The following is a 24,989-nucleotide window of genomic DNA, read 5'->3' as shown; positions in this document are numbered from 1 at the left end:
CCTCATTGTTTTTCTCCCCTGTCAGTCCTGCCCCCTCTTAGCCAGGGCTAAAACTAGTACCTTTAGCTTTTATTCAATATTTAGCTGAGCTGGGGCCTATTTTTATTAGTCAGAATCTGTTAATTAGTTCCACAATTGGAGCTTGGTTGCACTCAGCCTCTTGCTGTTAGTAGAGTCTCTTTCCTTCCCCCTTTGGGACCCAGCCTATAGGGGAGGGGTGCCAGCCTCCATGGTTTGGGGGACTCATGGTTCTGGGTGGGCTCGCAGCCAGTTCAGCTTATCCAGACAAGGGTACACTGTGTGTCCGGTCACTGATGTGGTCCCAGCAGTTGTTCTGTACTGTTCCTGGCTATTTACTAGCTGCACTGGAGGATGCATTAAATTCCACACCTCACTAAGCCACCATCTTGGCTGAACTCCAATACTACTGATTTTTGAGTGTTGATTTGTACCCCACAACTTTGCTGAAATAATTTATTAGCTCTAGGAGCTTTTTGTGGATTTTCTAGAATTTTTTTAGGTGTAAGATTTTGACATCTACAAATAGGGAAAGTTTTACTTCTTCCTTGCCAATTATGATGACTTTTATTTCTTTTTCCTGATTAATTGCTCTGGCTAGAACTTCCAGTGCAATGTTAAATAGAGGTGACAATAGGCATCCTTGTCTTGTTCTTGTTCTTAGTGGGAAAGCCTTCAGTTTTTCACCATTGAATATGATGTTAGATTTGGTTTTTCATAAATGCCATTTATCTTGTGTTCTAATTTGCTAGCTGCTGGAATGTGATACACCATTCAGGTTTTTTAAAAGGGGAATTTATTAAGTTGTAAATTTACAGCTCTAAGGCTGTAGAAGTTGTCCAAATTAAAGCAAATCTAAAGAAATGTCCAATCTAAGACATTCAGGGAAAGATACTTTGGTTCAAGAAAGCTGATGACATTCAGGGTTTCTCTCTTGGCTGGAAGGGCACATAGCAAGATGTCTGCTAGTTTTCTCTTCTGGCTTCTTGTTTCATGATGCTCCTCCCAAGGTGTTTTACTTCTTCATCTCCAAAGGTCTCTGGCTGTACAGGCTCTGTGGCTCTTTCTAAAAGGGTTCCCTCTTAAAGGCTCCTGTAAGCTATCTCACCTTGAATGGGTGGAGACACCCCTGTATGGAAATCATCTAATCAAAAGTTACCACCCACAATTGGGTGGGTCACACCTCCATGGACAATAAAAAAAAACCACCCAGCAATATTGAATGAGGATTAAAAGACATGGCTTTTCTGGGGTCCATAAGATCAAATCAGCACATCTTGTTAAAGAACTTTCCACTTATTCCTAGTTTTCTAAGTGTTTTTACCAAGAAGTGATCTTAAACTTTGTCAGATGCTTTTTCTGAGTCAATTGAGTGATGATGTGATTTTTCTTTCTTTCATTCTATTATGTGCTGTGATGGTCAGGTTCACGTATCAACTTGGCCAGATGATAGTGCTCAGTTGTCTGGTCAAGCAACCACTGGCCTATCTGTTGCTGTGAGAACATTGCATGGACTTAAATCATGAGCACACTGGCTAAGTCACAGCTGATTACAACTGCAATTAGCTAAGGGGAGTATCTTCTGTAATGAGTGACATTTAATCTAATCACTGGAAATCTTTTAAGGAGGATTCAAAAGAGACAACCTCTCTTTCTGCTTCAGCCAGCCACTCTCTCCTGAGAGTTCATTGAGGACCTTCAGTGGAGCTGCCAGTTCGTAGCATGCCCCACAGACCTTGAACCCTTACATCCCCATGGTTGCATGAGACACTTTTATAAATCTTTTATTTGTGGATATCTCCTGTTGATTCTGTTTCTCTAGAGAACCTCAGCTGATATATATATGATAGATTACATTAATTTATTTTCTTATGTTGAAGTGCCTTTGAATTCCTAGGATAAATCCCACTGGATGGTGTATAATTCTTTCATTGCCCTATTGGATTTGCTAAAATTTTGTTAAGGACTTTTACATTTATATTCACAAATGTTATTGCTTTGTAATTTTCTTTTCTTGTGGTATCTTTATCTGGTTTGAGTACTGGGGTGATGCTGCCCTCACAGAATGATTTAAGATGTGTTTACGCTTCTTCAATTTTTGCTGGTGACACTATTTTACATTCTCACCAACAATGAATGTGTTCCTATTTCTCCATATCCTCTTTGACATTTGTTATTTTCCTTTTTCTAAATAATATCCATCTTTGTATCTGTGAAGTGGTATCTCATTTTGGTTTTAATTTATATTTTCTCCAATGGCTAATGACATTGAGCACCTTTTCATGTATTTCTCGGCCTTTTATATATCTTCTTAGGAGAAATGTCTATTCAAGTCTTTTGCCCAATTTTTATTGGGTTGTTTGTCTTTCTGTGGTTGAGTTGTAGGAATTCTTTATATAATATAAATATTAAACCTTTCTCTGATATATGATTTGAAACTATTTTCTCCCACTTTGTAGGCTGTTTTTCACTTTCTTGATAATTCCTTCAAGAAAATAAAGTTTTAAATTGTGATGAACTTGATTTTGTCTATTGTTTCTTTTGTAGCTTGTGCTTTTAGTGTCGTAGCTAAGAATCCATTGCCAAATCCCAGGTAATGAATTCTTGTCCTTATATTATGTCCCAAGAGTTTTATAGTAGAACTCCTATACTTAGATCCTTGACCCATTTTGAGTTGAGTTTTGTAAATGGTGTGATATATGTATCTAATTTCATTCTTTTGCATGTGGATACTCACTATTCTTTCTTCACTGCACTGATGCATCTATTTAGCACCCCTATACAAATTCAATTGGTCATATATATGTGGGTTTATTTCTGGACTTTCAATTCTGTTACACTAATCTATTTGTTTATCTTTGTGTCAGTACCACACTGTTTTGATTCCTTCTGCTTTGTAATACAATTTCAAACCCAGATGTGTGAATCCTCCAACCCTGTTCTTTTTCAAGATTGTTTTGGCTCTTTGGGGCCCCTTACAGTTCCAAATAAATTTAAGGATCAGTTTTTCCATTTCTGCAAAAACAGTCATCTGGAATTTTCATAGGGATTGCATGAATTTATATTGCTTTGGTTAATAGTGGCATAATAGAAATGTTACCTCTTACAATCTATGAACATGGGATGACTTGCCATTTATTTAGATTTATATTAATTTCTTTTAGCAGCGTTTTTGTTTGTTTGTTTGTTTGTTTTAAGGATAAAGTCTTGCACCCTTAAGTAAATTTATTCTTAGATATTTTACTTTTTGTAAATGGTGGGTCTTGATTAGTTTATTGAAATCCTTTAAAAGAGGAAACATTTTGGAGAGAGCTGACAGAAGAGAGCTGATAGAAAGCAGATGTAGATTTGACAGAGATACAAATGTTTGGAGATGTGTGGATCTCAGCTGATGTGGCCATGAGATGTTAAGCAAGCCAGAACCCAAAGAGAGCCAAGCAAAACCAAGAGATGAAAGTTGACCACAGTGAAGCAAAGTGAGGTACCCCCACAGGAACAAAGGCTGAAAGCAGGGAGTCCAGAAGCAAGGGCCCAGCAGATGCCAGCCACGTGATTTCCAGAGTGACAGACGTGTTTCAGACCCATCGGCCTTTCTTGAATTAAGGTATCTTTCCCTAGATGTCTTCGTTTGGACATTTTTATAGGCTTAGAACTGTAAACTTGCAACTTATAAATTCCCTTTTTAAAAGCCATTCCATTTCTGGTATATTGCATTCCAGCAGCTTAACAAACTAGTACCTAATGTTCATCTGGAAAATTTCTAATATACTTGCAGAGGGATTTCTATTAAATAGGTGGGAATTCTGACTTCATGTTATAGACTTCTTCTAAACTGAGGTAGATGAAAGGGATCCTTGATTTACAAATCTAGAGGAAAATATCCCCATAGGGATGCTTCTAATCCCAAAACTGAGATATACATTTCTCTCTTCCTTCTTTTTAAATACTCCCAATTCTGGTCTGTCTACTGTATGTGTGTGACTATGTAAACTTCTTCCTTGCAAATACCTTCCTCTTACTCTAGCATGAAGGTTCTGGCAATTCAGGCTTACCAGGTTGCATTCATGGCAGATATCAAAAAGTGTTTTTATTAAAATAACAACAAAATTAAAATGGCCTATGTGGTGTCCCTTCAGGCTTAATGAATGCTTGTAGTTTAATTTTATTATTAAAATTTAATACTGTTGTCTGATGTTACTCTCCTATCCCTCCACATTTCCATCTTTATAAACTTTCAATAGCTGGATCCTAACTTTTATTAACTTGCAAAGGAGCTGGACCCTTGCTCCTGGGCGCCACTACTTTGAACTAATTGGAATGAAGAAGTAAGAGAAAACAAATACAAGGATAAGAGATGGATACTTATAACAAACAAAAGTAACTATTTTATCTGGTGATAAAATGTTTTTGTTTGGGACTATCAACTTTGACTAATCATGAAATCCATGAATGCTTCCTCCTTTTGGCACTTGATGATCTATCTATAATGTTGAAAAACATAAGACTTTGCTCTATATTAATGTTTTTAGAGTAGATTTACTTATTTATGCATTAATTATTTATTCATACATATCAATTCTATTTTCCCTGCTATACTGTGTTGTGACTTCACTTGCATATCCTTTCAGATTCTGTATAGATCTTTCAAAGCAGCTTGGTGTAGTAGCAGAAAAATGAAAGGGCGTAGGAGAACCACTGATCTTGATTTCAATTCTGGCTCTATTACTTAGAAAAAAATAGATAGAGTATCCATCTCCAGTGTTAGAGATATTGTACATAAAGTTTCTGGTACAAAGTAACTGATCTATGCTTGATTTCTGCTCTTTTTCTCCCCATTCCCCCCCCCCCCACCATTTTCATCCGGAACCTATCTTAAACATGAAGTTACTAGACTTGGACTCTTTATTATTCTTTTATTCTTTCAAGCTCTCTTCTTCCTTGCCTCCTTGACATGCATTTTATGTCCCTGTCTATATTAATGATTCTTCTTCTATCTTTTCTTTCTTTTAATGTAAGCATTCCCAATGATAAATCTGGACTTCTGTGCTTTCTTTTAGTGATATAATTTTTCATAGTGACTTCTATTACATCTCCCACCTTGAGTTTTTCCTAAGTTACATAGGTCTTTCATTTTCACAGCCTGCTATCCTCAACATTTGGTATCTCTAACTCCATGCCTCTGAAATAGATTACTTTGTCTTTTTTTCCCACGATTACTTTGTCTTTTTTCCCCACAACTGCACTTCTTCCTTTGTCCTCTGCTTCTAGAAATATGCCATTCGTCTCCTACTTATCCAATATAAAAACTTAAGTTGCCTTTGAATTATCTTACTATTCTCCATATTCGGTCAGTTTCCAAGTACCATGCATCCTTTGTTTGAAATCTCTCTTGCACACACACATAATTCTCTTTTCCATTGCAGCTGCTTTTCCAAAGTCTTGTCATCCATCCACCCCTTGTATGCATTGCAGGTGCATCCCTTGTATCCTGTAGTGTTGTGCAAAGTGCAGTTTTTACACTAGGTCTAAAACTTTTCCCTCACCTTTCAAGATAAGAGAATGAATTAGTACTTAAGTAGTCAATCAAGCTTGTAAGGGTCTTATTTAGGCCCCTTTTCTATATTATAGAATTGAACTTGGGCAGGGACTTTCCAATCCACAGGCATCATAATGTTGTTTCCTCTATAACTGACAAAATTGATTAAGTAAGGAGGGAAAAATAAAGTACTAGTGATTGCAGCAAGCTTTATGTCTATGTAGAGCTACAGGGTTGCTATGCTTTCTACCCATTACTTATGTTTTTTTAATATCAAAGTCTATTGTAAACTATTTAGCCTGTTACTTTATCCTTATTTCCTCAATAAAATGCATGTGAATTATTAAGATTATAAAATGGAGTAAAGTGTTAATAGTGCCTAATTTATTCTCTCTTCTTGATTTCCTGGATTATCTGCATTAGCATTGAAAATTAATTAAACAACTCAATCTCCTTAATTTAATTTTAGCAAAAGAGAATATATTTTGTTTAGTAACACAAATCACTCTAATAAAAACCAGGCTGTACAATAAATATTCTAGTAGTATGTTCAATACGTAGGATTAACAAATGCTAGAAATTCTTCCATTCAGATTTTTGCATGGCCTTTCCTGGGTTACCTGCTTGACCTTCTGCAATGCAGCCTAAGAGAATGTCCAACAAATTCATTTAAAAATGTTTATTGAGCCAGTGTGATTTGGCAAGAACAGTGCTACATACAGAGAATACAATGGTGAACAACATAGGCATAATTTATATCCTCAGAGAACTGACATTTTAGTGGAGGAGATAAACAAATAAGATAATTACTGACTCTGATGAGGATTATGAAAAGACCAAACAGGATTATGAAGAGAGAGTGACATGTACTCATTTTAGATAGGGGATCAGGAAATGCTAAGCTAACATTTGAGGTGAAGATTAAGGACGTACCAGTTTAGGAAGAACTTTTAAAAGAGCAGTCTTGAAGAAGTATAGCAAGTAAGGTATCAGTGGCTGAGACAGTTCAAATTGAGTAGAGAGGACACTGGCTACTACTCTTAAGCAAGTTTCAGTTAGACATTGCTACCTATCATAGTTTGCCAAACCCCAACCAAAATCATTTCTGCCAACCCTAAAGAACACTTAGGGCATTATATGAGATTCTACAAAAGTTCCATGCACTAGGATAACTTTCCAGAAACCTACAACCTTCAGATGGGTCCCTGGACCAGATAAGTCCTGAAAACTAGAGGGGCCAGCCTCTCCAAAACATAAACTAGTTTCATCTCCTCACCCTATATTATCGACAGCACCTCCCAACATGAAAAAGTTAGAATAGGTATAGCTCAAATAACCCTAAGGAGTGGGAGAAAGATTAAAGGAGATGATGGAGTTACACAAGGAAGGTAGGGTTTAATAAATGAGTATGACTGTTGAATCATTATATTGATACTTCTTTTAGTCTTCAGTATCTTCGGGCAGCTAGTAGTAAAAACTTAAAATTGTGAAATTTTAACCCAAACCAAACTCTGACACCTGTTCTACAACTAACTGTTGCAATGTGCTTTGAAATCTATTGCTTTTTTGCATATATGTTATTTTTCACATGCACACACAAAAATCAATTGTGATGATAAACACATAGTTATATGCTGATATTGTGAACCATTTGATTGTATACTTTGGGATGATTACACGGTATTTGAATATATATCAATAAAATTGCATTAAAATAAAAACATAAACAAAAAGAGTAACCTTGATAAAATGCCCAATGAATGTAAAGGCCTAGAAGTGGGGCTAGGTTTGACTTGTTTGAGGAGGAGAATGTAGGACATTGGGCTGAAGTGAAGTGTGTAAAGTGGTGACTGGTACAAAGGTATTTGGGAAACTGGGTAGATAGTGGACTTTTATGGAAATTCTAAACTCTTGAGTATGAGAAGTTTGGAAATATTTGGGGGGAATTGCATATTTATAATTTGCAAGGTATCCAAGTAGAGATATCTAGGAAACAGTTGTTACACAGTTCTAGAATTCTCAGAGAATATGAGCTAGAAGAGATTTAGAGGTCATCAATATATAAAGATGGTGATTTAAATAAAGAGAGAGAAAATATGGAGTAAGAAGAGCAGAGGACTTAAAAAAGAAATTTGAGAACTAGCAGCACGTTAGGAATGGATAGAGGAAGAGGAGCCTGTCAAATGAGATGAAGAAGAAATAGCCAAAGAAGGCACAACAGAGAAAGTCAAAAGAAGAGAACTTTTCAAGAAAGAAGAAACAGTATATAACATCAAGACAACGAGAAGTTAAACAAGATAAAGACTTTAGAATATCTAAGTCATTGGTTTCTCCTAGATTGAGCAGTTTGAATAAAGTGGAAGAAACCAGATTACAGTATGTTAAGAAGTGAGTAAAGAAACAAAGACAGAGTCAACACCTGAAGGTTTGGCTGTGCAGGAAAAAGAGTGGAAGCTGAATGTGGGGTTTGGGGCAGAAAAGGATGCTTTAGTTTTTAATGTTTGGAAATCTCTGTTATGTTTAACAATGGAGTCAGTACAGTGGGAGAAGATAAAGGTAAAGGAAAGGGAGAGGAAGAGGTGATTGATGTTTCAGAGTTCCAACGGATATGAACAGTGATAAGATTTGAAGTCGAGTGATCAAATTTTTCTTAGCTAGAAGAAATATAGGAGCATAAATGTTTTTATTGCAACTGAAAGGAAGAAGAATAAAAAAATTCATATCATATGGTTTTTTTGAAGGAACACTAGGCATTTTGCATTCTGATGGCTTCTATTTTCTCATCTCTTGAGAGGAGTAGGAAGAGGGATACTTAGAGAATTGAGAAGAATGGAGAATGTGTGGAATAAACATGGAAAACAAGAGAAAATACAGTAATATTTCTGGGCATATAATGAGCTTATCAAATATAAATGTCATTTGAACTTTCTGGTTGGGTAGTATTTCTATTGATTCAGTTTTACAGAAAGCAGGCAGTTGGCTTCACCCATGATTAGAATTTTGTTTACAGAATGTAGCAGAAGGAAAATGAGGCAGTGTAGTTCTGAGAACAGTAAGAATGTGATTGTTTGAATTGTCTACCCACAATTTATATTCTGTTTCCTGCCACCAAACTGAAATAAAACAAAATAAACAAGTGACAAATAATTACCTTGTGGTTTTAAGTTTTGGCTATCATCATATCTGGTTATGTCATCTGTGATGGTTAACCTCATGTGTTGACTTGGCCAGGTTATGGTGTCCAGTTGTTTGATCAAATAAGCACTGGTCTGATTGGTACTTTGAAGGTATTCCATGGATTTAAATAATTAGTCAGTTGATTGCATCTATGGCTGACCACTCATACAATCAACAAAGGCAATTTTCTTCAGCAAAGGAAGAAGTCTCGACCAATCAGCTGAAGGCCTGAAAGGGAGAACTGATGATTTTAGAGGTCAAAGAGAACAATTTCTATTTCTAATTCAGCTAACCAGCTTCTGGGGAATTCACTGAAACCTTCACTGGAGTTCCCAACTTGTGGCCCTGCCCTACAGAATTTGGACTTGCTAATCCCCTTGGTTCTGTGAGCCAATTCCTACAATAAATCTCATAATATTTATATACATATATATTCTGTCTTTTCTGCTTCTATGTAGAGGCCTGACTAATACACCAACCTCAAATTGTTATTTTCCCTTATGCATTCCTCAGCATCTACTCATCACCAATTCTGAGGATTTCGCTTTCATTAACAGCTCTTAAATTCTCTGGCCCCTCTCAGATTCCCAGGTCTCTGCCTATATTCAGATGTTCAAGTCCATATTTCTTGCATGTAGACTTTTTTTTATTATTAAAATGCCTTAAAACATCATTTTTTTTTTTTTTTAAACCAGAGCATTTATTGCACAGCTAATCAGTCAAATCCTTAAGAGGAACTGGATGCTGCAACAGCTGCCTCTTGAGTTTAGGAGTTGCTCCTCCACAGAATCCATGCCTGAATCTGCAGTATACAATTTTTAGATGCCTCATTTGATCAGTACCAGTTGTACTTCTTCTTTGGCCTTGCCACTCTAGTTATGCTTTGTCTTGCACTTGGCAGAGTAGCCACTTTTCACAGGTCAGCTTCTGGGAGTGGTGGGCCATTGAGCCACAGTGGTGACACAGGTGTGGGTCTTATTGTGAAGTTTTCCAAATGATGATGCCCTCTTCGTCATCTCGTTTCTGCCACCAAGACCAAAAGGAGTGTAGACTTTTGCAACTTCCTCAGTGGTCTTCTTGCTCCTTGTTTTGTCTTTCCAATCAGGTTCGCCAAACGGCTGTTCAGGTGATCATTCTGCAAAACAAATCTAATAATTCCCTTTTCTTCAAACTGTTCACTGCTTTTGAACAGTCAATAAAATAATCATCATTGCAGAAGAGGTTCTTCATGATTTGGCCCTTGCCAACTTCTGTGGCTTCATTTTCTGTCCCTCTCTCCTTTCTTCCTTTCTTCATGCTACTAATTTTTTATGTTCCAGCAAAATAAATCTCTTCATAGCAATAAGACTATGCCATGCATTCTATATCTTTGTCTTCAAAAATGATATTCCATCTACCAGGAATTCTTTTTCTTCTTGGTCAATCTAACACATTACTTTTACAAAACCCAACTCAGACATCTCCTCCAATGAGAAGTAGCAACCCTTCCCCCATCCTGCCACAAGCCAGTTAATAACTCACTCTTCAAGAAGCCGTGGCTATTCTGCACATGAGTCTTCTCTTATAAGATTAAATATGACTTGCATTGAGAACAGGGGGATGAAATGAGTTTATAGTCACAAGACTAATGTTTTAAGGCTGTTTAGGTGGTGGCCAGAATGCTTATGTCATGTGAACAAATGATTTAGTGATAATAATCTTTCCTCTTACAATGCTTGATTTATCAGTTTAACATAAGATATTTAAAAGATATTTAGGTTGTATGACCTTGTGCAATAAAATATTATAATTTGGTCAAGTGAAGCTGGCTGCACAGGAAACATGGTTTCTAATGGGTATTGTAAGATCAGTCTACAATAAAGGAACAAGAAAAGCAGAAAAAGCATACTATAGAGTCTATTAATTAAAAAATCCATTATTCTTGTAAGCAAATAGAATAAAATAAAATGGGGAAGAATAATTCATTTTGGCCTGCCCTCTATGTACCAGAGATTAAGCGTAAATTAACCAGTTCACTTCTCACAATAATCCTGCAAGTTATGCATTGTCATTTTCACTTTACAGATAAGGATACCTGAAATTTAAAAGAAGTTAAGGAACTTGGCCAAGATTTACTCAAACATTCCACACTGTTCTAGGTACTTTAGACAACATAAATGGACAAAAACATACAAAAATCTCTGCCCTGACTGAACTCACATTTTAGAGAGGAAAGAGAAGACCTAATATATTAATAAATAAATTGCTTAATATATTAGAAGGTATTAAGTACTATGGAAAAAAGAAAAACAAAGCAGGTTAAAGGGAATCAGAAGTACTCAGATGGGAGGCAGTTTGTGGTTTTAACTACTGTTGTTCAATAAATCTTGAAAACATGGCATCTGAGAAAAAAACCTAAAATATGTGAGAAAGTTAGGCATGTGGCTGTCTGGGGAAAGAACATTTTACACAGAGGGAAGAAGTGAACGAACAACCTAAGGTGGGGCCATGCTTGGTATTGACATGTTGGATAAACAGCAAGACCTGTGTGGCTGGAGCATAAACAGGGGGAGAGTAGCAGGCAGAGTTGTCACTCTGGCTACTGTGTTGAGAATATTTGGGGAGGGGAGTGGGCAGGATGACCAAGTAGGAGGTTATGGCACGGAATGAGATGATGGTGGCTCAATACCATTTGGGAGCAGTGAAGATAGTGAAAAGTAGCTGGGTTATGGATACAAATCGAGAGTAAAAAGGATGTCCTCACAGATCGGATATTGTGCTGGTTTGAAACTATCATATACCTCAGAAAAGCCATGTTTTAATCTTAGTCCAATTTTGTGAGGCCAAGCCTATTGTTTAGGGTGGAAACCTTTGATTAGATTGCTTCCATGGAGATTGACCCATTCGATTGTGGGTATGACCTCTTGTTAGATGACTTCCATGGAGAAGTGACACACTGAATTGTGGGTATGACTTTTTGATTAGATGAAGATGTGACTTCACCCATTCAAGGTGGGTCTTGATTAGTTTACTAGAGTCCTTTAAAAGGGAAAATATTCTGGAGAGACTTCAGATGCAGATGCTTGGAGAACAGTTGTTTCAGAGCCAAAATGAGATACAGACATTTGGAGAGGCAGAAAGAAAATGCCCCTGGGGAAACTGAAACCAAAAGCCAAAGGACCAGTAGACAGATGCCAACTTCATGCCTTCCCAGCTGACAGAGGTATTCCCGACCCACTGACCTTTCTTGAGTCAAGGTATCTTTCTCTGAATGCTTTAGTTTGGACATTTTTATAGGCTTAGAACTGTGAACTTGTAACTTAATAAATTCCCTTTATAAAAGCCATTCCATTTCTGGTGTATTGCATTCTGGAGGCTGTAACAAACCAATACAGATGTGGTCACGAATAACTAAAAGATTTTGGCCTGAACAGCTGAAAGAAAGGGTTGTCATCAGCTGAGAAGAAGATGGCTGATGTTGGGGAGGAGAATAATAGTTCAATTTTGGAATGTTGTTTGAAACATTTATTAAATATGTGAATCGAGATGTTGAGAAGGCAGTTAGATATTTGAATCCACAGTTCTAGAGAGTGGTAGAGTCAGGAGAAACAAATTTGGGAATCATTAACCGGTTATTTAAAGCCGTGAGACTGGATGATATTCCTGAGAGAGTGAGTATGGCTAAAGAAAAAAATAGAGAAAAGCGGCCCAACAGTGGACAGAATTGGGAAAGATGGCTTATTTCAGGCCATTATTTGGAAAGTTCACTTTCCACAATATAACATAATCTATGAGTATTTCTATTCATAGAAAATATTGAAAATTCTAAATGACATAGCTTCACAGGTCTAGACGCCTTCATTCAAGATCAACTTATTTTTTAACTTTGGACCAAAAAAAAAAATCTAAATAGGTAGATATGTTTCTTTTAAGAGTAACTCAATTCTCTAATATAATATCCATAAGTGGCCCAGTTAGTAATACTATAGAAAGAGAACAAGTCAATTTTAGCTATTTTAGCTTAGGAGTCTCTAAATGTGCTGGTTTGAATCTGTTATGTACCCCCAGAAAAGCCTATACTCTTTTTTTAATTTATTAAAAAACTTTGTATTGATAACATTCAATACGTGGCTTACAATCAATGCTATGTTCTTTTACTCCATCCTTGCCGGTACAGACCTATTATGGGTGAGACTTCTTGCTTAGGTTGTTTCCATGTAGATGTGACCCCGCTCATTCAACGTGGGTTTTAGTCCTCTTTCTGGACTCCTTTATAAGGGAAGATAAAAGAAGAGACTTTTGGAGAGAGCTCAGCGAAAGAAACATCCACAGAGACATTTTGGAGAGATGTATGAGCAGACATCACTGCATGCCTTCCTTGTGACAGAGGAAGCCTTGAGGTCAGCAGCCTTTCCCCAGAGAAGGTACCTTCCTCTCGATGCCTTAATTTGAATACTTCCATGGCCTTGGAACTGTAAATTTGTAACCTAATAAATTTCCACTGAAAAAGCCAATCCATTTCTGGTATACTGCATTCTGGCAGATTTAGCAAACTGAAGCACTGAGATTTTGCAAAGAAAAGATTCATGAAGGGAATCTGAACATCTGATTTCCCAAAACTTTTGATTTCTTGAAAACTGGCCTTAAGATTTTCTTCACTTTCTAAATCCCTTTGGCTGTATGGAACAACACTTCTATCATTCCTTACATGACCTATTCTCCAAAACTTATACTTATAAAACTTGTATCATCAGTATAGTTCTCCCTTGTATATCTTTAAAATCTGAAGACATAGCCTTATACAATTGGTTCAGTGCTAATCTTGGGCAACAAGAAGTTTGTGAACATTATAGAACATGGTTATATATAGGGAATATTCAGCCCTCCACCATATTCTACGGGTTGAGAAAAATCTATTAATGGATACGCCTGTAGGTCCACAGTACAAAACTAAGTAATGCTCGACCTGAGATAATGCATACTCCAAGCGCTTTCGTAATAAAAAATCAACTAGGCATACACTCAAGTTAGGAAAGCCTTATCTATTAAGTTCAAGACTAAGGGCTGTATAGTCAAATGAAGGCGGCTACTTCTTAAATTAAACAATAAGGACAACAAAGCACTAAAAACCCTGCATTGTCAGAATGCTGAGCCCATCACTGGTCTAGAAATGTAAAAATTATCAGCTTTTAACCTCTACTAAATTTCTTCCTAGATTTGTAATCCTAGGTAAATCTCTTAATATCCCTGAGCTTTCAGTTTCTACATCTTTACTATGGGAATGATGACAAAACTTTCCCAAAGGATTGTGTTGGGGGTCAAATGAGATAATTGAAAGTCATTGAAAGTGCTTGAAACACTGCAAAGTACTATGCAAATGTTAATTCCGTGACCTATTAAAATAATAGTACCTGCATGACTACATAGTCTTAATTTTGACCAATTTACATTTACTTATAGAGGTCAGGCTTCTAGAAACTGCAATTAAGACTAAGAGACTATATGAGATGCCAGGATTCTAGACCAATGATGAAATCACAGAAACTGTATTTTGGTCCATTTCGATCCACGAAGGCTATCTCCATCTGTTGTTCTTTTTTGGTTTTTGCTGCCAGCAGTCAAAAAAAACTGATCCTAAATAATCCACTCCCCTTGAAAGCTTTCTTTTTCTTCTGTACCAACACTGTTTGGACCCCCTACTCCACTTCTGTCCCTAAAGCTCAGAAACACATCCAATACCGGGAGGGAAGGCGATGTGACGTCCTTCCTCGCTCCGTGGGGACACCTCTTCCCTCCCCCGGTCCCGCGGCCCCAAGTCCCCGCAGCTGCCGGCCAGCGGCCCCGGCCACCCGGACAGCCGCACACCACGGCGCAGGCTCGGCGGCCCGAGCAGGCGCGTCAGCCGGGTTCGGCGGTCGCGCGGGCGGCGGGGACGCGGCTGTCCCCGCTCTGCGTACGCTGCACTCCCCCCCACCCCCCCGCCCCCCGCAGCCTCGGCCACCAAGGCCGGGAGCCTGAGCGTCCTCGCCTGGCGACTGCGGGCGGGGGCGCCTTCGGGTAAGTGCCGGGGGCTCCATTCGGGAGGGAGGGCCGGGAAGGGAGCGGGGGAGGGGGTAGGATCCGCTCCCGCGAGTCGGTGCGCGTCTGCGGAAAGGTCGGGGCTGGGGTGGCGGCGCGGGGAGCACTGCGGGGAGCACTGCGGCGAGCCCCGGGGGAGCCAGGCGCTGCCCTGCGCGGGAGCGGGGCGCGGGGGCGCCCCCAGAGACGTGCGGGCTGGGGGAATTTGGAGTGGGTCGGGGAGAATTTGGCCCACCAGGTCGGCCGGGAGGGCTCCTGGCGTTGTTTTATTTAAGATCCCCCAGTCGCTGCGGCTGCTCCCTTTGAAAGATTCGGGGTGAAGACGGAGAACACAGACTTGAGTTTCTCTCGCGCCCCCTTCAAACCCTTGGGACGGCCGTCCTGGTCTCTTGGGGGAAGGATGCCAAGGGGCGAGTACCTGCTGCGGAGGGCACCTGCCTCCTGAAGGCGTCTGGAAGGAGGGGCCGCTGCAGGGTGGGGGAAGGGAGCGTCCGGTTGCTGTAAGGGGGCGGAGGAGACCCTACTGCTGGAGCTGGGGATAGGATAAGCCCCCTCTGTTGACTTCTGTTTAAAGGACTAGGGAAGAAGGCCTTTTGGCTTGCCTCGGGGGTGTGAAGAGTGAGAAAAAAAAGAAGTCCTGGCAAAAAAGGAAGTGACAGCAAGACATAGGAAAAGCAAATTTAGAACGGTGAGATTGGAATTAGGGTAGTGTTGAAGAATGGGACAGGTCTCTTACGCTGCAGGAAAAAAATGAAGAAGAAACAATTTATGGCTTAGGAAATGAAGAGTGCAGTGGTGGTTGTCGCAAAGTTTTTTTTTTCTTTTATGCATCAGACTTCGTGGCAAAAATAGAATTCTCATTTGAGCAGGGAAAGTGTTATTAAAATGTGACTAAGGAGATTATTTGACTACACGTACTGTTTTATTTCGTCTACTGTTACCTAAAATCTCTGGAGTGATCTTTTTGATGATAAACGTTAGTGTCATGTAAGTGGGAAAACTTAAAAAGCAAACTTTAATATACACCTTCATTCGGTAAATGGTAGTTTGCAAATTTAGTGTGTATAAATAAAAAAAAAGAATGAACTGAGAGAGTAAAACTCTTTGATTCTAGTTTTTTCCTCTATGTGTCATCACGTCAATCTTAAAAATTTTCCCTTTAAAGTAGTTTTATTGTTTTGAAAAAATATACGTTCAGACTTCAAACAGTATAGATGAAAGAAAAAAAAAATGATCTCAAATGTGCCAGCCAGAGAGAACCACTTTTTTGTTTGCTGGATGGCCGGTTCACATTTCATTATTTTTCTATGTGAGTATCCCGTTATTGCAGCATGATTTGTTGAATTTTTGTTTGTTTGTTTTGCTTACTTGTTTTTTTTTGCTTAGTGCACGGACCAGGAATTGAACCCAGGTATCCTACATGGCAGGCGAGAATTCCACCAAGAAACTACCCCTGTATCCCAGAAAGAACCATTTTTAAGGCTTGGTTAAATATCTTTCCAGTCATGTCTGTAAAATGTGCAATTCAATATAAATTTATGATTTTATAAAAACTGTAGAATCAGAAAGTTTGCATAATGACCTTTTATACCTCATTGGGGGTCTTGTTTCCTATGAGCCATTATTTAAACTAACTTTCATTGATAAATACTCATTGAACTATAACCATGTAAGTTTGAGCAATCAGGATTTGATATACAAATGTTCTTGCCCATTGGGTAGAGATGATCAAACTGCTTAAAAGGACAGTCATATAGTTGTCATTTGCTGTATCAATGTAAAACTTTTCTTGTTCTTTCTTGTAGATTGAACTCCTGAAATTTAAGCATTCAAGATGAAGTTCTTATTAGCCATTGCCTTTTTTATTTTAATTTCCTTGTGGGTTGAAGAAGCCTATTCTAAAGAGAAGTCTTCAAAGAAAGGGAAGGGGAAAAAGAAGCAGTATCTATGCCCATCGTACGTTCTTCATGCCTTATATTCTTATATGGAGAAATAAGTTATTGCTTTTTTTATAAAAGTAAAGTGGTTTATTAAAATACATGTCAGCAAATTTTTCATATCAGAATATTCACCCATTTGTTTCATAGGTGGAAGATGGTGAAGAGAGGTTTAGAATGTTTTAGTTAATTCCTGGTGTAAAGTTTTAGAAAGCATTGTTTGTGCCAGTCTTATATAATTCTATACTTTTGCAAAAGTGGAAAAATTGCTATTTCTTTCTTATCCTAAATGTGCAACTTTAATCAGGTGCCGAGATTCCACGTTTTGAGAAAATGTCAGTATAAAAGGTTTATTTTAAATATACCCCTCAACATGAATGTTCATTAAAAAAATCAGAGAGCTAATCTATGCCCTTAAGGTCTATTTAGTTTAATTTGCTTCATGGCAGAAAAATATTCACATGGTAGGTCAATTTTCTATTTTAGTACTTGTTTGTTAAAGGGCTTTTATTAGGAAGTTGGGATATTTCTCAAAAAACATGTGATTAAATTTGAAGTTCATTATAAAAACAAAATCTAAGTCCATCCTTTTCCCCCCTTCCCCAGAATCCAAATAAGTGGCAAAATTTTGTGTTTTGGACTCTGTTTTTTTTGTATAGGAAGGGTTACTATTACTGGTAAATAACAGTAAGTAATATTCAATTCTTAGAGCAATTGAACAGTATATAAGTAAACAACTTTCACAAAATACAGGATATTTTAAGGTAATAATGCAAAATCTGGAATAAAGCTAATTTGGTATTACAGGTCATTTTAACATTAAGATTTGTTAATATGTTAGTGATGGTTAATATGTTATTCCATCATCATCATTATTTAAATGTAGATTATTGTTTAAAGTTGTTTTGGGAGAGATGCTAGGATACATTTTGGGTGATATATAGTGTAAAGAAGAGACATCAGAATTGATATTTTGGGTACGTATATGAATATGTGAGACTTAAGTCTAGAGATATTATCATGATCCAAATAAAATCTAGCCTAAATAAAGCTCCATATTAAGAGATATCTCTTGATTTTCAGCTTTAATAGTCCTGCTTATTCTAGTGTTTTAGAATCAGAGACAAATTTCTGGGTGTATGACGTGCTTGCCCTGGATTGTATATTCAGCCAACAGGCTGTCAGGTATCTGATGGGAGTGGGTTCAGGGATAAACACAATATGCAACTACTACAGTATGTAACAATTACAACTCTTTACTGTTACAATTTTTGTGCCACAACCATGAAATTAGCATTTTTTAAGGAATCAGGACATTTTCAAACTTTTCTCTTCCCCGTATGAAAGGAGATATTTTTGTGATTCAGATATTCTTTATATTAGCCTTTTATTTTGTGAGTGTTGATGTATTGACAAAAGCTGATTTTCATGTCATATAGTCATGGTGACTCCTGTGTGGAGTTGAGCCTTCTTTGATCAGATTTCTCTATATGAAAATGCTCATGTCCTCTTCCCCCCCACCCCATCAAATGTCATGAATCAAAGAGTTCTGAAGATGGAAACAGCAAGTCTTATAATTACCATTTATCTTACAAGAGTCTTAGGGGACGCTCCATCCCTCATCAGAACTGCATTATTCAGTTGTCATAATCAAACTGACTGTGTATGGTGACTACTTTTTTAAGAAAGAAATTTTGGTTAAATTCATTAAAGAGTGAAACAATAAAGATTCTCTTTTGGAGAATATACACGTCTTCCATTGGAAGGCCAAACATATGCCTCTTAATCCCTTATCACAGTATTTTGGTATGAGTACTTAATTGAAACTTTATCTGTGAAATTTTCTAATATGGTTAAAATGTATGCATATATTTATGAAAATAGGTAAAACTTAGATAACTCTATTTTCAAAATAGCAATAGTTACATTAATAATGCTTTCAAAATCCAGCATATTTAAAGTAAAGGTAGGTGTTCTTGGAGAATTTGATTTGTATATATATATATATGTGTGTGTGTGTATATATATATATATATATTTGAGTATTTTATTAAGAATTACTCTGATTTGATTATCACTGAGGTATGAATTTCCGAAGACTAGGGTTTTCCCTGGTTGTGATTGGATCCATTATATTAAATTTCCTGAGACATCCAGAGTAAGAATCTCTGCTATAACATCGTGCTGTGGAAGAATATGCAAATTATTTGTATTTCAGAGCAATGATTCATTTTGCTTATCTTGTGTAAATTGATTAAGTATACATTTTGATTAAGAAAAATAATTTAGTTTACAGAACTCAGAGGTTAGATAAAAACTGCCATAATATTCTTCAAAATAGTGCAATAATTGGCTTAGTGGTATTTTTCATTTATTTAAACCTCTTTTTGAATTGAATTGATAAGACAATGAAGGAGTTAATGTGTATTATAAGTATAGCAAACATAAATGAAATCATTAAGTTTTACTGGTATAGCAACATTTTCTCCCCAAAGACCATAGATACGATGAAAAGTGTTTTTAAATGTAGGAGAAATAAAAGGTTTGGGTTGCTTAATATTCTGGTGTATAATTTTGATGTTGCACTTGAGTCATTTCATAAACATTCCCTGGCTCTTTACAGTTTTTTAAAAATTCATATTGTTTTGAGATTCAAAAAAGTATAAATATGTGCTATTATTGGTTGTATTTTTGATGTGTAAGTGAAGAAACTGTAGCAGATTGATAAACTACTTACTAAATTGGCTTAGACAATTATTAGAAATTTAATATGTATTAAAAAATAAGAAATAAACATAAAATTAGAAAAAATTTTTGAATAAGTCCCTGGACACGATCATCTTTTTATTTTACAGACTGCATTTAATTTTGACTTAATCTCTTGGTCTTTTCTGGGATTTTCTATACATCCTGCTTGAATGGTCTTGTCCAGATTCCATGTCTGGATTGCTATTTATTCATTGTTGACGCCTGAGTGGATGTGTCTAGCCCACACCATTCTGAAGAGCAGCACACACCCATACACACAACATTTTAATCTGGCTGTCCCATGAGCTCACACTCAACCCAAAATGATAAAACTGGTTCAGAACCCCTCCCCTCCTGATAGAGTGTTCTCTTTCTCAGCAAATGACATCACCACTTCCCTTCCCATCTAAGCTAAAAACCTGGGGGTCACCCTAGACTTCTCTTTCTACTTTAGCTAGTGAAATTTAATAATTACCAAGTCGTGTTAATTTGGAGTATATGCCATCTCTGCAATGTGTCCTTCATTGTCATTCCTACAGACACTGCTGTAATTGCCACCTCTCCTCCCCACCTTCTTTGCAGTGGACTTAGTTGGTCTCTCTGCTTCTTGTCTTCCTCCCTTCAACTCATATTCCGCAGTGACTCCAGAGTGTATTTTTCTAAGTCTGAAGTCCATTATTCCAGTGCTTAGAACCTTTCAAGGACTCAGTAGCTTCCTCAATAAGGTTCTCATTTCTTGTCTTAGCACACAGGGTCTTGGGGAGCTGGCCTCTGGCCTCTAACAGTATCTTGCCATCCTAGTCCCCTGCCCCACCCCCAGCCCACACATAGGTCAACCTCATTCACACTTTCTCTTTCACACCTCTACAGGTGTTCACCCTTCATCTAAAATGTCCATTCTTCCCTCATTTGTTTAGTTAATTCCTGCCTAAGTGGTCTTTTTAAATTCATGGCTGTAACTGCCATTATTTACTGTTCACTCCTAACTCTATAAAGACCTTTCTGACAAATGCCACACTCATACACCCAACATTTCAATCTGGCTGTCCCCATAGTTACCTCAAACGTAGCTCAAACTCTCGTTTTGTCTTTTAGGAAACCTTTCCTAACCCTGATAGTGTAATTTAGATAATCATACTCTGTGCTTCATAGTTCCCTAATTGCTGATCATATTAATAACACTGTGTGGTAATCATTGATTGTAATTGTCTGCTTTCCCCACTAGATTGTAAGCTCCTTGAGAGCAGCAGTGTCTTATTTGACTCAGTTATCAGAGTCCAACATAGTATCTGGCATAAAATATACATTTAAGAAAAATGTGTCTAAAGAATGAATAAAATCCTAAGGAACTTTGGCTATCTCTTCCAAGTCATTATATCTGGGTTTCATTAAGGTACTTGAAAACAACTTACATGATCCTTTTGGACAATACATAGAAATTGTCGATGTAAGGAACCATAAAGAAAGCTAGGTGAACTAGTAACCAGGTAATTAGTGGAACATCTTCAACTTGGTAGACATGTAGTGTATATGTAAGACAAAATTAGGATCCAATATGATTCTGAAAGGCTAAATCTAATAAGGTTAAACTGCAGTTTGTCCAGAAATCACTTGTGTAGGTATAGGCTGGGAAAAGCACATTTGGAAAAAAACTAATTAATATCATAATGATGGTATGAATGAACATAGATGTATAATTACTTGAGAAAGAAATTAATTTTACTTTACATAATAGAATTATATTATTTAAAGCAAGGACTACAGAGATTTCTGCACTTTGCTAGTGAAAGTATTTTCTGGGGACAGGCATAAGAATAGTTGAGATAATTAAAATCGTATCATATTAGGAAGAGTTGAAGGAATTTGAAGTTGTCTTCGAATTTTTGAAAAAAATGTGATGTCAGTTAGAAAGTAGACTTTGCTGCTTGACAGCAAGAGTTAAAACCAGGACTAATGAGTAGGAGCTAAGGGGAGGGATATTTTTGGCTCCAATAGCGTTCTGCCTAGATATAATTGACTGGGAAGGGAGGTAGTGGAGTTTGCTGTAACTGGAGGTACTCAGGCATGTGAGATAATTACTTGGCAGGCAGACATATTTTAGGGAAAGTTTAGTTTGAGCATTGGCTAAGTCAAAATATTTAAAGTTGTTGCAAGTTGTGGGACTTTTAAAATGTGATTCTGATGTATATTGTTCATGATCATCCAATAGCAGAATAATACAGAGAGAGATGCCTTCATTTTTGGTTCCCATTCTTCGAATGCTCTACTATATAAAATGAGTTTATCTTGGTCTTTTGTTAATCAGGATTTAAAAGCCATCCCTAACAGAATTTCTTCTTAAGATATCAACAGTGATCCAAAATTTTTTTGCATACTTTAGACCCAGAAAACATTTTCTTTTTATTAATTAAACCAGTAGGAAGAACTATGTCTAGCTACTGTTCTTTTCAAGAAATAATGATTGAAGGATCACAAATATAAATGATCTAATTCATGCCTGCTGTAATTTATGAAAAGAAGGCATAGGTATATGGATTGTATTTGTATATTATATATGCAACCAGAACATACCCAAATCTACTTCCAACATTGTTGATCAACTAACAATGCTAAAAACAAAACAAAACAGAACTATTTCAACAAAAAAAAGCAACATTACTTGTCATTCCCATTTTTGATCATAGCAGGCAAAATAGCATTTTAACTACTGAGCCTGGCTAGGCTGTAACCTCTTGGCGCATGTTGAGTAAGTCAACATTCTGCCTTTTGTGGTGGGCTTTTTGAATTTTAAGGATCTGTAGCTTAAAGTAAGTATATTGATAGTTTACAATGTAATAAATATAAGCTTACATGTAAGACCATACTAATGCTTATATCTTAAAAGTACATATAAGTTCAACTACTATGTTTAGAAATCTCATTTGAAATCTTTCCTCCTATCTCCCATTTTTGGCCCACAGTTGCCTCATTGGTATGGGGGAAAATAATAAGCTCTTAGTTGGTACTTGATCACGGTTGCTATTATTTACATTGGTGTGTGGTCGTTTTATATGTATTCATCCGGTCTTCCAAATTATCTTTCCTTCAAACTGTTGGCCCTCTAGCTTTAAAATCACGACACAGAGAACTGTTAACTTTTATTCTTGGTTTGTGTGCATGATGGGAAACAATATGACTTCTTTTTATTAGTAATTTTGTTTAAAAATTTTAAAAAATCGTGCATGTGTAAAGGTGTTTTTTTTAATAATTGAGGTAACACATTTACAATATTAAAGTTCCCAATTTTACCAATTTCAAATATACAATTCAATGGTTTTAATTATATTCACAATGTTATGCTACCATCACCATCATTCATTACCAAAATATTTCCCTCACCCCACACAGCAACTGTACAAATTAAGCATTGATTTCTCATTCTCCACCACACCCTGGGCTCTGGTAGCCAGCTATTCTACTTTCTGGCTCCATGAATTTGCTTATTCTAATTATTTCATATCAGTGATAGCATATAATATTTGTCCTTTGGCAAATATATTTTTGACAATGCTGCCAAGTCCACTCAGTGGAGAAAGAACAGTCTTTTTGACAAATGGTGCTAGGAAAACCGTGTATCCATCTGCAGTAGAATGAAGATGGATCCCTTCCTTATATTATGTATAAACATCAACTCAATATGAAATAAAGACCTAACTATTAAAAACCACTTTACAAATGGATGGTGGTTATGAGAAGAAAAAATTTTGCCCTTCTGAAAGGTTTTGTGTCATTTAATGATAGCATTGATGCACATCATTTCTATTTGTTAAGTGGTAGGGATTCCATAAATAATTGAAACCATTAAATGTGTCTAAGCATTATTCTAGCCATCTCTTTCCTATTCTGATTCTTTTACCTACCATTGATTGAATGGATTGATGTTTAGTTAGGTTCTGGTTTCTTACTTCCTAGAGGGAATGTTGGGCATAAATATATTGGCCAAAGATGAAAGGCTGATTGGAAAAAGATATGAATGATTTATAAAATACATACGCTTAAAATGGTCTATATTGTTATTTTCAAAAAAAAATCTAGATCTAGTTTTTATCTGATTTTGGTCATGTTTACTTCTTATTACCCACTGAATAATTCCACTTTAATGACATGCTATTATTTTGCAATAAGCTGAGTTCATGATCTTCCCTTCCAAATAATTCCAGTCTTTAAAATTGGGAACCTCATTATTCCAGTTACTCATCAAACATGAGACTTAAATGAGCCCTGCATTTCTTTTTCTAGCAATGATCTTTTATATTCGTTATGTTTAAGTTTTTATTCATTTGTACTTCTTCCTGCCATCACTCTCAGCTTCTCTGTTGCAGCAGTTTCCTGCAACTCTGCTCATTTTAATACTTCTTAAAATACTCCTTCGATTTCATCTTGCTATTCTTATGTTCAAGAACCCACAGTGTTGCCTTATTGCCCCATGGATACAGTGAAACTCTTTTCCCTAACTTTCAAGGGCCTCTCTAATTTAATTCAATTTTACATTCCAAAGTTTATGTGAAGTGCTCTCATTTTAGAAAGGCTGATTTGCCCTCAGTGCCTAAATTTCCCCTGTTATTGTTTGTGCTTATGCAGGTTTTTGTTTAGAATGACAGTATCCTGCTAATCTATCCATATTTTATCAATCTTTCAGGATGCATTTCAGATATTACCTTGCTTTTGTTAATAATTAGATGGGTCAGTTGAGAATAAAATTAATATGAAGTAATAGCACATTGTGACTGTTTAATGCTTTGAAGTCTTAGACATTGATAGAAATTCATTTAGAAAGATAAAAAATGTTAATCTCGTGGTAGTAGTACCCTATCTGGAACATTGTGTTGAATTCTGGTTACCATAGTTGATGAGGATTAGAATTATATGGGAGTTTGTTCAGAGAATTATGAATAGGATTTGAAGGAACTTGCAAGAATTACACGTCAGTTTGACTGATGGTGCTGTGCTTGTTTTCTTTGAAGAATGGAAGAATAATCATCTGATGATATTTGAGAGGTTGTCATATTAGATAAACCAGACTTCCTCTGTATGACCTCAGAGTTTAGAATCAAGACCAAAAACGAGAAATGTGGAAGAAGCGTTCAATTTTAAAGGTGTTGATAGAACTATCCAAAGAGAAAATGTATTTCTTTAGGAGGCTGTATTGCCAGAATGATTACATTTGAGAGAAATCAAGCATCGGTGGAAAGTTAGAGACTTTCAAACTTCTCATCCCAGAGATTTCATTAACGTATGATTGTGATCTGATGTAGTATTAAGCCCCTCTTCTTGATCTTCCAGACTTCTTTTTGTCCATACTCATACTGTATTTTGATCCTTGATTAGATGCAGTGTTCTATAGGATGTCTTCCATTTTCTAGTTGAACCATGAATAAAATGTTAAATCTCCAACAAAACTGTAAATACTTTATTTTACCAGAATTTCCTTAAGTGAAACAACATTTACCATTTAGTCATTCTCCTATTAGATTTGG

The 24,989-nt window shown here is 36.7% G+C and overlaps 1 protein-coding gene and 1 pseudogene across 3 annotated transcripts in view; one reads left to right on the top strand and one right to left on the bottom strand.

Annotated features, from left to right (window-relative positions):
• Positions 1 to 9,458: 9,458 nt before the first annotated feature.
• On the bottom strand, positions 9,459 to 9,747 carry LOC143666041 (large ribosomal subunit protein eL37-like; annotated as a pseudogene).
• Positions 9,748 to 14,686: 4,939 nt separating this feature from the next.
• The window catches only part of GLRB (glycine receptor beta), a 111,703-nt gene continuing 101,400 nt past the window's right edge, over positions 14,687 to 24,989 (top strand). For 2 of the 3 annotated variants that reach the window (XM_077139694.1, XM_077139692.1), the window contains exons 1-2: positions 14,687 to 14,767; positions 16,594 to 16,744. In XM_077139694.1, coding sequence (XP_076995809.1) covers positions 16,623 to 16,744 — 122 coding nt within the window. In that variant the 5' untranslated portion in view covers positions 14,687 to 14,767; positions 16,594 to 16,622. Of the gene's footprint in view, positions 14,768 to 15,362; positions 15,477 to 16,593; positions 16,745 to 24,989 lie in introns of all 3 variants that reach the window. The other variant, XM_077139693.1, reaches the window with a different exon arrangement.

Source organism: Tamandua tetradactyla, chromosome 22 (genome assembly GCF_023851605.1).
Source record: "Tamandua tetradactyla isolate mTamTet1 chromosome 22, mTamTet1.pri, whole genome shotgun sequence".
Lineage (NCBI taxonomy): Eukaryota > Metazoa > Chordata > Mammalia > Pilosa > Myrmecophagidae > Tamandua > Tamandua tetradactyla.
The sequence above is the reverse complement of the archived record's forward strand: the minus strand, read 5'-3'. Positions and strand labels throughout refer to the sequence as shown.